Source organism: Aethalodelphis obliquidens, unplaced genomic scaffold (genome assembly GCF_003676395.1).
Source record: "Aethalodelphis obliquidens isolate GAN/ISIS:26980383/991018 unplaced genomic scaffold, ASM367639v1 scaffold80, whole genome shotgun sequence".
Taxonomy (NCBI): Eukaryota; Metazoa; Chordata; class Mammalia; order Artiodactyla; family Delphinidae; genus Aethalodelphis; species Aethalodelphis obliquidens.
In genome coordinates this window covers 5,533,378-5,551,127 of record NW_020838024.1, presented here as the reverse complement: position 1 = coordinate 5,551,127, position 17,750 = coordinate 5,533,378, and the positions used below count along the sequence as shown (strand labels likewise).

Sequence of the window (17,750 nt, the reverse complement as noted above, 5' to 3'; positions counted from 1 at the left end):
GGCGGTACGCGGGCCTCTCACTGTTGTGGCCTCTCCCGTTGCGGAGCACAGGCTCCGGACGCGCAGGCTCAGCGGCCATGGCTCACGAGCCCAGCTGCTCCGCGGCATGCGGGATCTTCCCAGACCGGGGCACGAACCCGTGTCCCCTGCATCGGCAGGCGGACTCTCAACCACTGCGCCACCAGGGAAGCCCTGACCATAAGTTTTAATATGAGCCAACAGTTAAGAATAGCTAAGAAAAAAATACCTGACGTAAGCTGAAGCTGCACTAATAAACTAGAGTGTTTGATTCATGGGTTATAGTACAGGGTATTCTTCACTGGTATGCACAATACCAAAAAAAAATATGGCACAGAATTAAAATCTGGGGCCATCATATTTTAACTGTATTATGGAAAACACTGATAATTTGGATGTGTTCAAAGGGAATCAATATGAAGTTTATAAGTATGGGTATTATTTCACATAAAAGTAGAGGACCTAGGGACATTCAGTCTAGAAAAAGTGACCTTGGAAGATATGATAGCTGCCTTCTAATAGAAGAGACTTACTCCATGCTGCTCCAGAGAACAGAACTAGAACCAATGGATGGAAGGGTGGCAGATTTCAGCCCAATATGAAAAAGAAAAAAAAACAAAAACTTAGAACAGAGTCCAAAGAAACTCTTATAATTTCTATTTGGATGAGGTTTTCCACATTTTGATACTAAAATTAGCTAACATTTCCTACATATATGCCAATTATAAGACAGGAAAAGGGAAGTTTAAACGGTAATAGTGGGAAATTGGTTGGGCATTGACATTTTCAATGGATAATTCCACGTCCTTAAGAAAAATTCCAATAACATATACTTCTTCAAAATTCCTAGAACTGAGAAAAAGAATTATGTTTAAAATATAAATACACCAGTTCTGCAAAACTTGTATCTAACATTTACTGATAAGATTTCCCACGTAGAGGCTACATGGTTATGTAAAATTCAGACAGTCTTGAATTCCTATACTCTTTTCATTCATCCCACTGCTCTTTATCGAGTATCTGTTCACATTTCATGGTCCCCAAGACATGTCCTATAGGACAAAAAACAAAAGTTGGAGTAGAATAGGAATGTCAAGTACACTAGGCAGGCAATTTGACTTAAACTGCCACTGATCTTTTTTTTTTTTTTTTTTTTTTTTGCGGTACGTGGGCCTCTCACTGTTGTGGCCTCTCCCGTTGCGGAGCACAGGCTCCGGACGTGCAGGCTCAGCGGCCATGGCTCACAGGCCCAGCCGCTCCGTGGCATGTGGGATCTTCCCGGACCAGGGCACGAACCCGCATCCCCTGCATTGGCAGGCGGACTCTCAACCACTGCGCCACCAGGGAAGCCTGCCACTGATCTTTAAAAGTCCATGCGACTCAGGAAGGGATGACCTTGTGCTCTGGTTTATGCTTATTGCCCCAGCATAATTATTAATAGTATTCTCACTCTCCTATGTGTCTCAGTTTGAACAATAAATTTTATAGTCACCCTTCCCAGGAATCATATAAAAAGATGCCAGCGCATTTAGCAATTACCATAGACATCCCTAGGGCTGTCTAACCTAACTTGCTCTGTAGAGCCAGGTCCCTAACCATCATCCGGGCTGGAACAACATGCTCCACCAAAGCATCATGAAGAATGATGATCCAGTCCCAGTTCCCAGGGGGTCAAGGGCTAGGGCAGCTGACTACTATTCAGAATAAAGATTCTCTGATTTGTTATCTTAGACCCATCTGGGAAATTCTCTTCCAATTTCAAATACCTTTAGGAAAACTGCCTTTCACATGACATAGATGACTACACTGGACTATAGCCGTTCAATTAAGTATCAAGTAGCTAAGTCTAAATAAGTAAATTAATTTTTAAAAATTCAGGTCAAGTTCAAATTAGTTTACATAAAAATTAGTCTTAAGTTGAAACAGTTCAAATCAAGGTTTTTGCCTAGTCTGGGGTGTGAGAATAAAAGGTGTTAAATTATATCCCTACATAAAATGTAAGACTTTTAACTGTCTTTAAATGATTTCTTAAATAGGGAATTCCCTGGCGGTCCAGTGGTTAGGACTCCGTGCTCTCACTGCCAAGGGCCTCAGTTCAACCCCTGGTTGTGGAACTAAAATCCCACAAGCCGTGTGGCCAAAAATAAATATATATTTTTTAACTTAAATAGAACAGGACATAAAATCCCAAATCTTGTGCCATTAAAAATAATTTGTGAAATATGAGAAGATTTTCATTTACCAAGCATCCAGTAGAGCAGAAGCTTTTACTTAGATGGTAATATCCTTTTGTGAATAAATTAAATCATATCAGCTTCAGTCAGTTTTAAACTGGGACAAATTAAATAATAAATTATGAAACAAATATATAAACAACATGGGTAAGAAAGTTTAAGAAACAATCAGACAGGGACTTCCCTGGTGGTGCAGTGGTTCAGAGTCTGCCTGCCGATGCAGGGAACACGGGTTCGTGCCCCGGTCTGGGAAGATCCCACATGCCGCAGAGCGGCTAGGCCCGTGAGCCATGGCCGCTGAGCCTGCGCATCCGGAGCCTGTGCTCCGCAACGGGAGAGACCACAACAGTGAGAGGCCCGCATACCACAAAAAAGAATCCACCTGCCAATGCAGGGGACACGGGTTTGAGCCCCGGTCTGGGAAGATCCCACATGCCACGGAGCAACTAAGCCAGTGCGCCACAACTACTGAGCCTGCACTCTAGAGCCCGCAAGCCACAAATACTGAGCCCACATGCTGCAACAAGAAAAGCCAACGCAATGAGAAGCCTGTGTACCGCAATGAAGAGCAGCCCCCCGCTCGCCACAACTAGAGAAAGCCCGTGTGCGCAGCAACGAAGACGCAATGCCACCAAAAATAAATAAACAAACAAACAAACAAAAAGATACCAAAAAGAAAAAGAAACAATCAGACATAAAATGGAAGGGTATTTCTCTTGGCGGTGGGAGGCGGGGGGGGAGAGTATTTAGGAAATTATTAATATTGAAGAGTAAAAACATCCTTCATATTTCTGAACTTAAGCTGGAGGTTAATGGTCTGCTCCCTACTTGCTTACCAAAAAGTGAGGCCAGCCAGAAGCCTTACCGAAATAAACAGCCAGCTAAAATCACCAGATGTTTAAAGAAAACCTACTATAAACTGCAAAAGAAATAAGAATGAACCCATGGGAAATGGATATCTCAAAGCAACAGATAAGAATTTTAAAAATCTCCATAATTTGTATCCATAAAACAAGAATTTTACACTAGTTAGAAGATAAAGTTGAAGGACATGGACAAGATAAAGACAAAAGAAAAGAGAATGGATAAATAAAGCAGGTCTAATACTCCAACAAAAAGGAATTCTAGAGTAAAGAAAAAAAGCAGATGGAAGAAATTAAGAAATTTCCCACTATTGAAGGGAGGCCCGTATTTTCAAATTCAAATATCTACGGAGTATAAAACAGAAATGAAAGAACAACACTGAGAGACATATATTGATAGCATTTCATAACACAAGACAGAAAAAAAGATCCTTTAAATCTCCGGGAGAGAAGAAAAACAGATCACCTACATACAAGTAAATGAAAATCAGACTTACTGATAACACCAGTGGCTGGAGGACAATAGGGTAATATCTTCAAAATTCAAGGCAAAATGATTATCAATGTAGAATTCTGCACCCAGTTAAACTATTAACACAGAATAATGATTTTGACATTCAAGGTATGAAGGAGTTTACCTCCCACATGCCTTTTCTTAGGAAGCTACATGAAAATGTACTTCAGCAAAAAATAAAACAAGAAAGATATAATGGGATCCTACACACAGTGGATTCAAACTCAGGAGACAGATAAAAGCCCAGGTCGGCAGCTATGCAGCAGGCCCAGAAAGGCAGTAAGTTTATGAGACTGAAATCAAAGGAAGGACAGAAGCCTCCAGGAGAAGGATGTCTAGGAAAACAGATGACTGGACAATAGACAGCAGACCAAGAGCCTGGGAAAATCTCATGATATAATCAAGGCACCAAGAAGATTTGTGTGAAAAAAGGGTAATGAAAGACTTCAGGAAATATGAAACTGCTCAAGAAAAGTCATGATCTCAGTTGAGCAATTAGTAGGGTGTAAAAAAGGAAAAATCTGTTTGAAATTGACCCTGCAAAAATTCTCTATTAAGTGATACAGGGTTGTAAAAATGGAATACATGAGGAATTCTAATCCTAGAACAGTACTTGGTTCCAGAGTAAATACTATTTACAGTCATAATAATGAAACAGTTTTCTGCTTTAAGGTTTTAGAATCAACCTAAATCACGGAAGATAAACTATGATTACAGAACACAATATAAGTGTTATCACAAGGAAAATGAGAGCTGAGTTGGGGGATGGGGTGGAGAGAGAGGGAAAGTAAAGCACAAGGGTTTCAAGATTCTTAGAGAGTACCAAGATACTGTCTACCTTTGATGGAACTAGAATTGGTGTGTATTGTTTGAAGCAACAGAAATAATCATTATCACTGAATCTGGGAGGAGAAATGAGAAGCATGAGAGAGTATGTATGAAATCCTAACCATGATTGTAAGAAATCAAACTATAATGCATAAAGTTGATAAATTAAGACATAAAAAAGCAGCATACTATTTAGTGATATGGAGGTTAGAAATAAAACCAAAATGCGTTAAAGGTGGGGAACTGGGAGGCAGGGAGAAGGAAAATAAGGGACTGTTGTTTTCATTAAGCCCTTCTATACTATTTTTAATTAATTAATGCATTACTCTGGGAGTAATGAAAGATAAGCAGAAAGATATCAGAATAGAATTCTCAAGCTGGCAACTTCAATGACCAAAAAACCAACCCCGAATTTAAATACTCCTTTTTAGTTATCCCAACACAACTCTAATATCTACATTTCTGGCCTCAACCCTAATCTATATCCAACTTCAGGCCCATCTCTAAGTGCTTTTGAATTCCATTAATATGACCTGGCTTCATACTACACTACTAAATTTATAGTCACTACTGAAATTAAAATAACTTATGTGTACAAATGGCTCATCCGCATAAGCGGTATCCTACACCTCCGTTAGTTTCTATACAACAGTGGTTCTCAAAATGTGATCCAAGGACCGCTGAGGGTCCCTAAGACCGTTTCAGAGGGCTCAGGAGGTTGGTTCTCCCTTTTCAATTACAGATTGCCTTCATATATTTTAATCCAAACAATTTACTGCAACAGACAATGCAGAAGCAGGTATGAGAATCCAACCATCTTAATTGAGATATTAAAAAGATTTGTAGAGGCGGCTTCCCTGGTGGCGCAGTGGTTGAGTCCGCCTGCCGATGCAGGGGACACGGGTTTGTGCCCCGGTCCGGGAAGATCCCACATGCCACGGAGCGGCTAGGCACGTAAGCTGTGGTCGCTGAGCCTGCACGTCCAGAGCCTGTGCGTCCAGAGCCTGTGCTCCACAACGGGAGAGGCCACAACAGTAAGAGGCCCGCGTACCACCAAAAAAAAAAAAAAAAAAAAAAAAACGATTTGTAGAAATGTTAAACAATGCTTCTCATCTTACTACTTTTTCAGTGGTTGGAATATAGTTATTTTGCATAAAGATATTTCTGGTTAGCATGTAGTGGTATTTTTACTATTTTAAAACAATTTAATAAATATTTTTAAAATTTCTAAAATAGTAAATATTATATAATCTGCATAAGCAAAAGCTTTTGGGGGTTTTTAATAATTAGAGGTTAGAAGGGTCCCCAAACCAAAAAGTTTGAGAACCACCATTTTACGATACAGAACATTAACTTAGAGTCTGTAATGGTATTCACCATTCATTTTCCTGCTCTTTACTTACTGCCCCTTTAAGCAAAATGTTTCCTTCTATCTTATGACATGGAAACAGTACTTGTTCTCTGGTAAAATGAGCACTGAAAAAGTGGCCAGAGCCCCAAGTATGCTGCCTACAGCTGTGTAATAGTCTTATCTAGGGCTCCAAATCTCCTCCCAGTTTACCTGGTGTGCTGCTGTACAAATATTTTCTATGTTAGCAGAGACATCAAAGGCATAGGGAAGTAATGGCTTAGAATTTTGGAACTCCCACACAAAACTAACAGAAGGTGAATTAGGAAAAAGCTCACTTCCCCCTTTAAGGGAGAACTGTAAGGAAACTTTCCTGTCTCAGCCTTGGCTCCAAGTAAAAGAGAGAAAAGCCTCTCCTGATAATTCTTTTTTTTTTTTTTTTTTTTTTTTTGCTGTACGTGGGCCTCTCACTGTGCAGAGCACAGGCTCCAGACGTGCAGGCTCAGCGGCCATGGCTCACGGTCCCAGCCACTCCGTGGCATGTGGGATCTTCCCAGACCGAGGCATGAACCCACGTCCCCTGCATTGGCAGGCGGACTCTCAACCACTGTGCCACCAGGGAAGCCCTCTCCTGATAATTCTTAACAAAAAGCCAGCACTCCTCTACTTTGGGCTCTGGAATTCACATTAGCCGACCAGGAAAACTAACTACTTGGTTTGGCGTTTATTTATTTATTTATTTCCTTCCAGGTACCACAAAATGCTCATTCCTCTCTAATGCTACCATGTTCCAAAAAAGAGGAGATCTCAATCAAAAATCACAAACAAAACCCATAAGGAAACAAGATACTAGGAGCAAGAGTTTGGGAAAAAAAAAAAAAAAGACTACAAATATTAGTATTGGATACGAAATATAAAATAAGTACACTTAAAGAGACTATGAAAACCAAGACCAAGAACTAAGAGTTCAATCAAAAACAACCAGATGAATTAAAAAAAAAAAAAACCAGAATTTCCAGAAATGAAATACAGTATATAAAAATTATAATCAGAAACTCAGAAAGGCATTATGTAACTGATTAGACATAGCTGGCAAAAAAAAAATCTATAAAAATTACTCAGAAGGCACACAAAGAGATGAAAGATATTAAAGAGGTTAAAAGACCAAGAGAAAAGAATAAAAAATGGTAACTTACAACTCATTGGAGTTGCAAATGAAGAAAAAGGGAGAGAGGAAACATCTAAATAGAATGTCTGATATAACAATCCTCAGATCCAGGAGCCCCCAACTAACCCTAAGTAGGATTAAATAAGGAGTTCTCACCAAGACGCATCTGAGTGAAACTGTAAACACCAAAGAGAGAGAAGCACGAGTAGCTTGAGGACAAAAAATCCCTAGAAACTAAGTGATGACTTCTCAAGAATGAGAAGGGTGAAATGAAGATATTTTGAGATTAAAAAACAGAGAAAAACCAAAAAAACATTGTTATCAGTAGACCCACATTAAAGGACATTCTCAAAGATTTACTTTAGGAAGAATGAAAATGATCTGAGGGAATGAATATTAAATAATAATAAAAAAGTGGTAAATACGAAGGCAAATTTAAATACTAGCTATATAAAACAATAATTTTGTTCAACAACAGTTGTGGGGTTAAGAACATCTGAAATATAGTACAACAAAAGCACAAAAATCAGGAGTGGACTGACCAAAGTTAAAACATTTTAAGTCCTCGTATTGTTTAGGAGAATAAAGGTGATGATTAACTTTAGACTAAGTGAAATATGCTAAATTTCTAAAGGAACCACTATAGGACAAATGCGGAATGTTTCATTTCTGAAAGGCCATGAGGGAAACAAGTCTCAGGCAAGAAAATGTAGGCAGCTCCTGTCACTTACATTATTAAATGTGCTTTTACTCCCCTGGAAAACATACTTTGTATGTGTTTGTTTCAATTTTGCATAAAATGGTAAAGTAACTGATAAAACTTTTTTTCTGTCTTTCTCTTGGCACACAAAACAAAATTTAACCTTTCCATTAGTCCAAATTTAATGCTCAACATTGCTGGACTTTTCTAGGTCAAATTATGGCATTTTACGTATCTACAAAATCACTGACAAATTTATCTTTACATTTAGTATTTTATAATGTTGAGAATGATGCAAAATTAAACTTTCTCATGGAATAATCCCAAAGACAAACCACCTTTAAATATTCCCTAAACTTGTTATTGTAATGTCATGCTCCCATTAACCTTCACAGTGCTATTAAAACAATAACTGCATCATTGTAGAATTTTAGAAGAAATTTAAATTCAGGCTCTATTTTCTTCTTAAAAACTAGAACAAATAAAATAACTAATCCTAAAATTTCTACCAACTCTTTAGATGGGTAGACTACAAGGGAGGGAGGGTGGTTAAATAACATATGAAAACCGTTGACAGTTTTCTTGACATCTTTTAACTCTCAACATGCCAGGAGAAATATCATTTGGGTCCATTGGACCTCTTACATTTTCGGTATTTTTGAGGTCATTTGACAATTTACATAAGAATAAGGGATAATGAAAATACTATTAGAAAATTTTAAATACAGAGTACAATAAACCCAAATTTTTATTCCACATATACACAAAATGCACCATGTTCTCTGAACATAACTGCTCATCAACTTTCATGCATGAACATGGAACATGTCCATCCCATAAATGCTAATTCCACATTTCAAATATTTTTCTAATAAGTTCTAACCCGCCATTACTTTGGGTTCATCTTCCTGCATTTGAATTGTCAAAATGCAATGCTTAAAAAAGTTTTGAAATGTTTTATGGCTCGTATTTTGTTGAAGAGAGATGGTCATCTACTTTGCTCCATAACTGTAAAACATTATCAGTTTTTTCCTTTGGAATGATCTAAAGAATTTTTAAAATTTTACACCATCTATTTCCTTCCAACTACCTTTGTATACATATCTGCCTTAAGCATCTGTCCACTAATGAACCATATCGAGTAAATTTTGGTTCACAAACATCACAAAACATGAAAGATTTCTGCCACATATACTTTTAGCAAAATGGGATGTTCTGGAACTTGTCACAGAATATTACATAATGAAGTTCTTCCTGTTAACTAGATGAGAATACCTTACTTTCCTTTTTTATCCTTATAAATATATTTTTCACTCACTGATTCTTCAGTTTGAAAAAAATCATCTAGGACATTGTATCTATAGACTCTTAGGCTGAGATTTTGCTTATACAATTAATTTCACCATTATCATTTGTCTAGAGTGGTGCTATTTTTGTATTTATCTTATTTAGCTAAGAGTTGTCAAATATCGTCTTGTGTTAACTTTCTTCCCTTTGCCAGTATGAACAGAGAATTAGTAATTCTGACTCCTCAACTGTGTTGAAGGAAAACTAAAAGCCAACTATTAAAGACAGCATCTCTCCTTTCTTTCATACCTTCTTGATAGACAATGCAATACTTTAGACAATGCAACATCCTCCAATTATTTCACTATTTTACTATCCTTTTAGGTCAGTGGTCCCCAACGTTTTTGGCACCAGGGACTGGTTTCGTGGAAGACAATTTTTCCAAGGACGGGAGGGGGTGGTTCAGGCACAGTATCTTTTCCCAGAAATAAAAAATGAATTAAAAATTTTATTTTCATTTAATCCATCTTCAAAAACAGTGCTTCCAAATACTTTAAGCCCATTTAACCTCTAGAACACTCAAGAATTTATCTGTGGATAAACAACTGTATAGCACAGGGAACTATATTCAATATCCTGGGATAAATCATAATGGAAAAGAATGTATACATGTGTATAATTGAGCCGCTTTGCTATACAGCAGAAATTCACACAACACTGTAAATCAACTACACGTCAACAACAGCAACAAAAAAATTTATTTGAATACTAAATTCGACTACAAGACCTATCTTATGCGAAATTTTATGCTTGTCTTTCTGTAGCTCCAAACGATCAGATTCTAGTTTTTCTATACTGGCTGCCCATGAAAATTATACCAAAGATCTTGCTAACTATCAATCCTTTATCCAGCCTCTCTAAAACCCTAACATTGCTGATTACTCCATCTTCTTTTGGTTTTTATGAACACTACATTCTCCCAGCTCTCTGCCCACCCCGACCCTGTCTCAGTATTTGCTTCTTTCTTTGGCCCTACTTTAAACACAGATGTCCCCCAAGTTTGTAACCATGGCTTTGTTCTATTTTTTTTCCCACTCATTCAAAAAACGTTTACTAAATGTTTGATGTACGACAGGCACTGTACTTTCTCTGGTTTCATCCATGCTCACACCTATAATGGTGGATCACCACCATATGGATGATATTCGGATTTACACTACGACCCTTATCCCTCTTCTGAGCTCAATTTCCAAATGTCTACTCAATATAATATTAACATTGATGGAGATATATGTATGCAGGGGCTATTCTGAGCACTTTACAAATTTTATCTCATTGAATTCTCAAATCACAATGGAGACTGTAGAGGCCTCCAGGGATGCTGATAGTGTTGTTTTTTTGATTGGGTGCTGGTTATACAGGTGTGTCCAGCTTATGACATTTCATCAAGCTATATTCTTATTATATGTGCAGTTCTTTTTATATATACCATACTTCGACGGAGAATTTTTTTAAAATTTCAATCCTATGAGGTAATTATTAGTATTATCTCTAATTTACAGATGAAGAAACTCAAGTACCAAAGGACTGTTTGCCCAATGTCACATGACAAATAGTAGAGGGATCCTGGATTCAGCTCAGCTAGCCTGACTTCAGAACCCACCAACTATCAACCATATCAAGAATTTAATTTAGGTAATTCCCTGGCAGTCCAGTGGTTAGGACTCAGCACTTTCACAGCCGAGGGCTAGGGTTCAATTCCTGGTCTGGGAACTAAGATCCCACATGCCACACAGCGCAGCCAGCGGGGAGGAGTGGGGGGTGGATTTAATTCATTCCTATCTTGGTTCAACACATTTTGTCTAAAACGACCTTCCCTCCATTTTCAGAATTAAAGACCATGAAGCCTACCCCAAACTCCATAGTCAGAATCCTCCAATTCCCCATTTTAGTATTTCATTAAAACTCAGTTATGATCGCTATCATGGCATAGTTACCTGGAGGTATACCTGCCCCTACCCTCATCCCCCAGGAGTGTAAACTCCTTGAAAGCAGGGACTATGCATACTGTAAGTTACTCCCTATGAACGTATTTTAATGTATATATTACATGAGGAGACTAATACTAAAACAACAAAAAAGCCCAGTGTTCTTTGCTTCATTAATTCGCCCTCTGTAAGGATGAATTAAGAGCTGCACTGCACACAGCTTTCACAAAACACTAAGAAATGTTATACTCGGAACAACGAACCTAATTCTGATAGAGTGATGCCAAGGACAATGTTGTTGGCGCACTCCTCACCTTTAATCTCATTCTAGTAATTCTAACATACTTTGTCAATTACTACATTTATAAGCCCAAGGACTGTCTTCTGATTATCCTGATGGTGTACTTCTGAATAATAATTTGGTTGATTTGCTTTTTTTTGACAAATACCTCTACTTAAACAGCTATATATTCTAATCCAACTGCCCATAAGCATACATCTATTTCTGGGCTATTTTAAGCGAATGATCTATTTGTCTATCCCTCTACCAATACCACATTTTCCTGTTTAATAACATCTTTTGGTCCCCGCTAATACAAGACCTTCCTTATGATCTTACAAGACTGTCATGACTACTTTTGGACAAATACTCTCTTCACTATCAACATGAGAACTCCTTTATCAAGTTACCCCAAAAAGCCTGTTGTGATTTTTATTGCAATTACATTAAACATATAGACTACTTAGGAGAAAATTGATAACTTGATAGTATTGATTTTTTTCACTGCATGAACACAGCCCATCTTCAATTATTTGTCTTCTTTTATGCCCTTTATAGCCTACTGTATTTTTTTCTTAAAGTGTTTTGTATATCTCATTAGTTTTATTTCTACTTAATAGATTCTGTGGCTATATAAAAAGGACTTATTTGAAATTTGATAATCTAATTAATTCAACATTGCTGAAACAGGAGTGATCTTAGATCCAGAAAATTTGAACTCTTATTATTTCTCATATTAGTCTGTTGATTATAATCATGTTGCTTGCAAACAATTAAAAACTTGGAGGTCCCTATTAAACTGACACTGAAACTGAGGCCTCCAATTGATACTCAAGTACCTACTTTTAAAACATTTGAGATTATGAAGCTCTATGTATTAAGTGTATGATAGCCATCAACTATGGAGAGCTTTTAAAACCCTTTTAGTATTATTATACAAATCTCTATAGAAAACTAGCATTGGTAAAATGCCTACTGAAAATCAAGCACTAGGCTAGGAAGGTTTATATTTAATAACTTCACCTCAAAGCAAGTTAGTTGAGGAAACTGAGTTGTAGAAAGATTAGGTGACTTGCATAAGTGTCTAAAGAGATAGAGTTGAGATTCAAATCCAAAGCCTTTTCATTATAGTATACTGTGAGGCACGTTACAAAAACACAGTCAAGCATACACTTTAAGCATTCTATACAGGGCTAGTCTCCCTCATCCTACTCTTAAGGCTATTAATAACATATACAGGATATATATCATCATTGTAAAAGCACTAATCCTTTTGGAAAGAAAATTTTCATTATTTCAAATTCATTCATGCAATATGAATCCTAAGATCTCTGATTCAACAGTGGAGGAGCTGATATAATTAGCAGTTGCAGTAATTTTTTTTTTGGTAGAGCCAGTAAATTTCCATCACTAAGATCGGTTTCAAAAACCTGTTCACCTGGTTTTCTCACCATCTCAGTTAGTGATTACTTCTTTCTACCTTACTAGTGTTACTTTTATTCTTTCCTTCAAGATACAATATTCTTAACTCTACATTCAAATAAAAAGCAAAAAAGAGGAGGAAAATTCACTGGCCAATCAACCTACCCAAGTTATCTTAGTGATGTGAAAAGATACTTATCCTTTAGGAACAGATGTCCTAAAGACATCTCAAGAATCACTAGATGAGATGCCTTCTTTTGACTAACAGATACTTAATTTAAGCTAATGTCCAGACAACAGTCAAAATCCACTTAAACATTTATTATTTAACAACATTTGCTGAGATCCTAAGAATATGGGGGCAATTATTTTGTACCTTTATACAATCATTACTCTATAAAATTTTTGAACTCAATTAATTCTAGATATTAAAAGGGTAAAAAAATGTTGGCGAATGATTATTTTAAATAGCTAACTTTATTGAAGGTAGAATAACATTCAGATACCAATGATACACTAAGAGCTATAGATAGAACAAAGAAAATTAGTTTAAGCACAAGCTAAACATTTAGGTTATGCAGGTTAACAGACAAGCATCTTGAGTAGATAGAAAGGTGACAAGAAAGATATGACCAAGGCTTTTCTAAAGAATACAAGAAACTAGCTGTTTAAAACTCTCCAAGAAAAAGTTATGTCCTATTCATAGTGGGATATAATGGGATTACTTTAGTTTATATTACATATACATAGCATATTTGTTTATGCCACAAATCCCCTTCAAAAACTGAAGAACTCCTATGAGAACTTCTGTAAAACTGCCAATGAAGGAGACAAAAAAACTCATTTGATCCTATGATAGTTAATTAGAAAGTTTTTTCCACTGAGAATTATCTTTCTCACATTCTTTGCTACCGTAAGTTCTTACAACTGTTGAAATCATTTTTTTCAAAATTTATTATAAAATTAATGTCTGTCTGAAAGTTTTTAAGTATATCTTCTCAAACAAAAAAAGTACTCTACTGAAGTAGTTACCTATCTAACCAAGTTCCCTTTCTGCCATGAAGCCATTCCTGTTTTTTCATCATGCTTGAGATCTGCCTTGTCCTACACACCCCAAATTAACATTCTACCAGAAATATATACTTATAAACACAATAATTAATACTTAAAACCTTTCTGATTTTGTCACTGCCAAGGGGAAAAAAGCACATGAAAGGTAAGAAAAGATTACATTTGCAATAGTGGCAAATGGCACCAATAGGTTTATTTACTAGCCTTAAAAAAATACAGAAGCAGGAAGAAAAGCAATCAGTAGCTGATGGAACGTGTAGCACAAAGACTGAATAAATGCTTACCACAAAAATATTTAATATGTATTATACAAAAGAAAAACCTGGTTTATCTAAAAGTTATTAGTAGTAGAACTTATAAGAGATCTTTACAACATCTCTTAAAGAACTTTGATACTTAGTATGCCATTATAAATCTCAAATATTAACAAGCAAAAAGAAAGTCTAAATTTAAAATAAATTTAATCAAATACCTCACATAGTGGTAACCAAGAAAACTAAGAACCGGAATTAAATCTAGACTTAGAATAGTTACTCTCAGTTATCTGCACTCAACGACAGGTGAAGCAACTATTCACATAATCTACAGATAAATGTTTAAGATCTCCTTAAGTTTACATCCTTCAAAAAAAACTCTTTTTTGCAAAGTAAGCCTTGGTCTTCCATGTCTCAAAGTTACATTTTAATGATTTCCAGACAGGAAGAAAGATGAGCACCATCACTGCATTTTTTGCATATGCTTTTATTATTAATGCTATTTGTTCATCTTCCTTGAACCAAGGTATTAGCATTACTGGACCTGATTTCTTTCCATTAAAAACAAACAATTCTATATAGTATGTTATATACAAGGACAGAGCATCTTAACAATTAGTTTTGCCAATACATGCATAAATAAGTGATGTCAAAAGACTAGTCTTTTCTCATTAGACACACATATTAACAAGCAATTTAATACTTTGGATTGCTGTTACAGTTTACTGAAACTTTATAAGATTCAAAGCCAAAGAAAAACTAGGTACAGAAATTCTGTAATAGCTTCCTATACTGGGATAAAATACATACATGCAAATATTTGATCAAAAAATGATTATCTTTAAATTGGCATTTCCTCCCCTCATTTCTATCTATAGGTTTGCATTCGAAAAAATATTTCAAAACTGCCACAAAGAACAAACCCACTACATTTTCAGTAAACAGTTAATAATCCAACAAATCTATCACTCTGCCCACAGTAACAGAAAAATACTGTGTAAAACAATTAAAACTTAAATGGTTAAATACAGCCTTGTGTAGGACACACAGTACTTGGTAGCAGTAGATTTACAGCACAGTGCTGATTAGCTGTATCTTGTTTCCCAGAAAAAGAAAATGGCTTGATTTTTCTCTCCACGAAAATTATTTGCTCTTTATTAAAGTGGCTGGGACTTTGTTAGTTCTTTAATTATCACAATTTGTAAGTAAAGAATTTTTTAAAAGTTTGAAAAGCCCCAAGATCATGCCCCAATAATTTGTCATCTCAGTTCTTTTTCTGGAAATAAGCTTCAAAGTAAAAGAGACTTGTAAAAAAATGCCACATGTGTTCAACGCATTTGACAATTAGTAGAATATTAATTTCATCAATAAAACACATTTACACATTTTAATATCTCTTAAAAATCAATGGGGTCTTAAGCATTGAGTCATATTTTAACTGGTGGTGATTTTTTCAGTGATACATAAAATAATGATACCCTTGCTTTATAATAAATGCTATCTTATAATTCCATGAAATATGGCAACTCTGTTCCTCAGAATTACACGTTTTAACCAAAAAAGATAGCCCAATTTTACAGATGAGGAAAATGAAACACCAAATAAGAGATGTCCCCAACGTCATTAAAATCCGGAGCAAAAAAAGACTGGAACCCAGGTCTTCTGGTTCCCAGTGATGTCCTTTCCTTTAGACAACCCGCCGCCTGAAGTGAATGAGGTGAGAAAACTACCTGGGTTTATTAACCAATAGCTAATTTACCTAGTACACAGATATCTAATATAATCTCTCTCTATAAAAAGCTGATCACTTAGGAGCCCTGAACGCTTACGGCCTGAGTCTAAAGAGACTGTCTCAGGCTGACTCAAAAGCAACAACAACAGAATCTAGTGTTTTTCTTTCTTTTGATAAGATATATAACGAAGTACAAAAACTTCAGAAATTAGAGCTTCCCTTAAGTAAGAGATTTCATAGGGTGCATTTCACGGCACCTCACTTGCACTTTTCATTTCCCTGGAGGGGAAAGACCCGCCAAGGGAAATTACTGGCCCACCTGGAGCCTAAACGCAACAGCCAGAACAAAGCTGTGGACTCATTTATCAGCACTAGAAACTTCGCACATCTCTTCCAGCCTACCAGCTACACAATTCACAGGTGGTTGGTGTGTTTACCTCTCTCCTTGAAGGAAGAACTAAAGGAACCAAACGAATACGATGACACCCACAGTCTGTTTGCGGGGATCGGGTGGAAGGCCAGGGGAGACCACGGGACGCAGGAGAAGGCACCCAAGAAAACAACACGTTATCTGGGCTCGGGGGGCCGGAGCACCGGGCGAGGACCGGTGCCCGGGCGGCGGCGCGACTCCGCACTCCCCGAAAGGTGCCCTCGCCCACCGTCTCTTTCCCCAAGTGGGAGGGATATCGGAGGTGGGGACCGGCCCGGCGGGGGCGGGGACCGGAGGCACCGCAGGGACCGCGGCCTCGGCTCCCTCCCTCCCAGCCCGGCGGGGGTGGCGGCTCGGCTCCGAGGCCGCGGGAGGCCATTTTAGCTGCGGGGCCGCCAAAGGCCCGGGAGGCCCTCCGCCTCACCGTCTCCCGCTCCCGCCCCCACCGGGGCCGCTGCCCGCCCCGGGCCGGGCGAGGCCGCGGGGCTCGGCCTGCCGCCGGCCGGCGCTCGGAGGGGGGGGCACGGGGGGGCGGCGGGCGTGTGGGCGTCGTGTCGGCGGGATCCGGGCGGAGGGGCGAGCAGGGGGAGAGGAGGGAGAGGGCGGGGAGCCGTTACCTATACTGGGCCGCAGCCGCCGCCGCCGCCGCCCCGCTGTGGGTGAATCCAAAGTAGTTGCCGGTCGCCATTTTGGCATCTTCCCCCAGCCGGCTGGGCACTGCGACGGGCACGGAGAGTCGGGTCCCATGGCGGGAGGAGAGGCGCGGAGGGGCAGAGACGCCGAGGGAGGGAAGGGGAGAGAGAGAGAGAGGCTCCGTGAGAAGCCGCCCTCGCCGGGCCGGGCCGCGGCCGCGCCGCCTCCCCCTCCCGCCTCGCACTCCCTCACTCACTCGCACGCCCGGGTGGCGGCCGCCGCCTCCTCCCCAGAGCCTGCCCCAACCCCCCGCGCCTCCCCGCCGCCCCGGGCCGGGGAAGGGGCCACACGGGGACCCCGACGGGGCACATTATACTCACCATAGGTGAAAGAAACTACAGGGCATATGGGAATCATGGGCTCGGGCTGCTGCTGCTGAACTCTGAACTCTCACCCGCTGCCTCCCTCCTCTGCCCCGCTCCTCCTCAGCGGAGAACAGACCGCCGCCTCCCGCCGCACTGCGCAGGCGCCCCCGCGCTCGGCACCCTGGGAGCTGTAGTCCCGCCGCCTTCGCGGCTCCGACGGGCGCGTGCCATGCCTCGGCCGAGGCGGGCCTGGGGCGCCCTCCGTGGAAGGCGGGCTTGGTCTTCTCCGCGGTGGTGGCGAAGGCGAGACGAGCCGCGCCGGCCGGGAGAGGGAGTCGGGGAGAGTGACCCAAGAGAGTGACGTCTACCAGCCTTTTCTTCTTACTTTTCACTTCTTTCACTTTTGCGTGTCCATTTGTTCTCTCCCTTTTGCCCTTCTCCATCGTGCACTTTTCACCAGGACTTGAGCTGGACTAATTTGGATTTTTCCTTATTTCTCGCATTCCCGGTTCTTGTCCTTAGCCTTTAAAGTGGAGAAGGAAAGACGGGGAGAAGAGAAAGAGAAAAAGAACGGCAGGTGTGCTATTGCGTTGGATACCCCTTACGAGCACTTCT

The 17,750-nt window shown here is 39.4% G+C and overlaps 1 protein-coding gene across 6 annotated transcripts in view; it reads right to left on the bottom strand.

Annotated features, from left to right (window-relative positions):
* The window catches only part of ZFR (zinc finger RNA binding protein), a 75,678-nt gene extending 58,369 nt beyond the window's left edge, over positions 1-17,309 (bottom strand). For 4 of the 6 annotated variants that reach the window (XM_027092690.1, XM_027092692.1, XM_027092694.1 and 1 more), the window contains exons 1-3: positions 17,151-17,309; positions 16,755-16,854; positions 552-575 (exon numbers count right to left, since the gene is read on the bottom strand). In XM_027092690.1, the coding sequence (XP_026948491.1) occupies positions 552-575; positions 16,755-16,854; positions 17,151-17,187 (161 nt within the window). In that variant the 5' untranslated portion in view covers positions 17,188-17,309. The remainder of the gene's footprint in view (positions 1-551; positions 576-16,754; positions 16,855-17,150) is intronic. The other 2 variants (XR_003429923.1, XM_027092691.1) reach the window with 1 other exon arrangement.
* Positions 17,310-17,750: the final 441 nt, after the last annotated feature.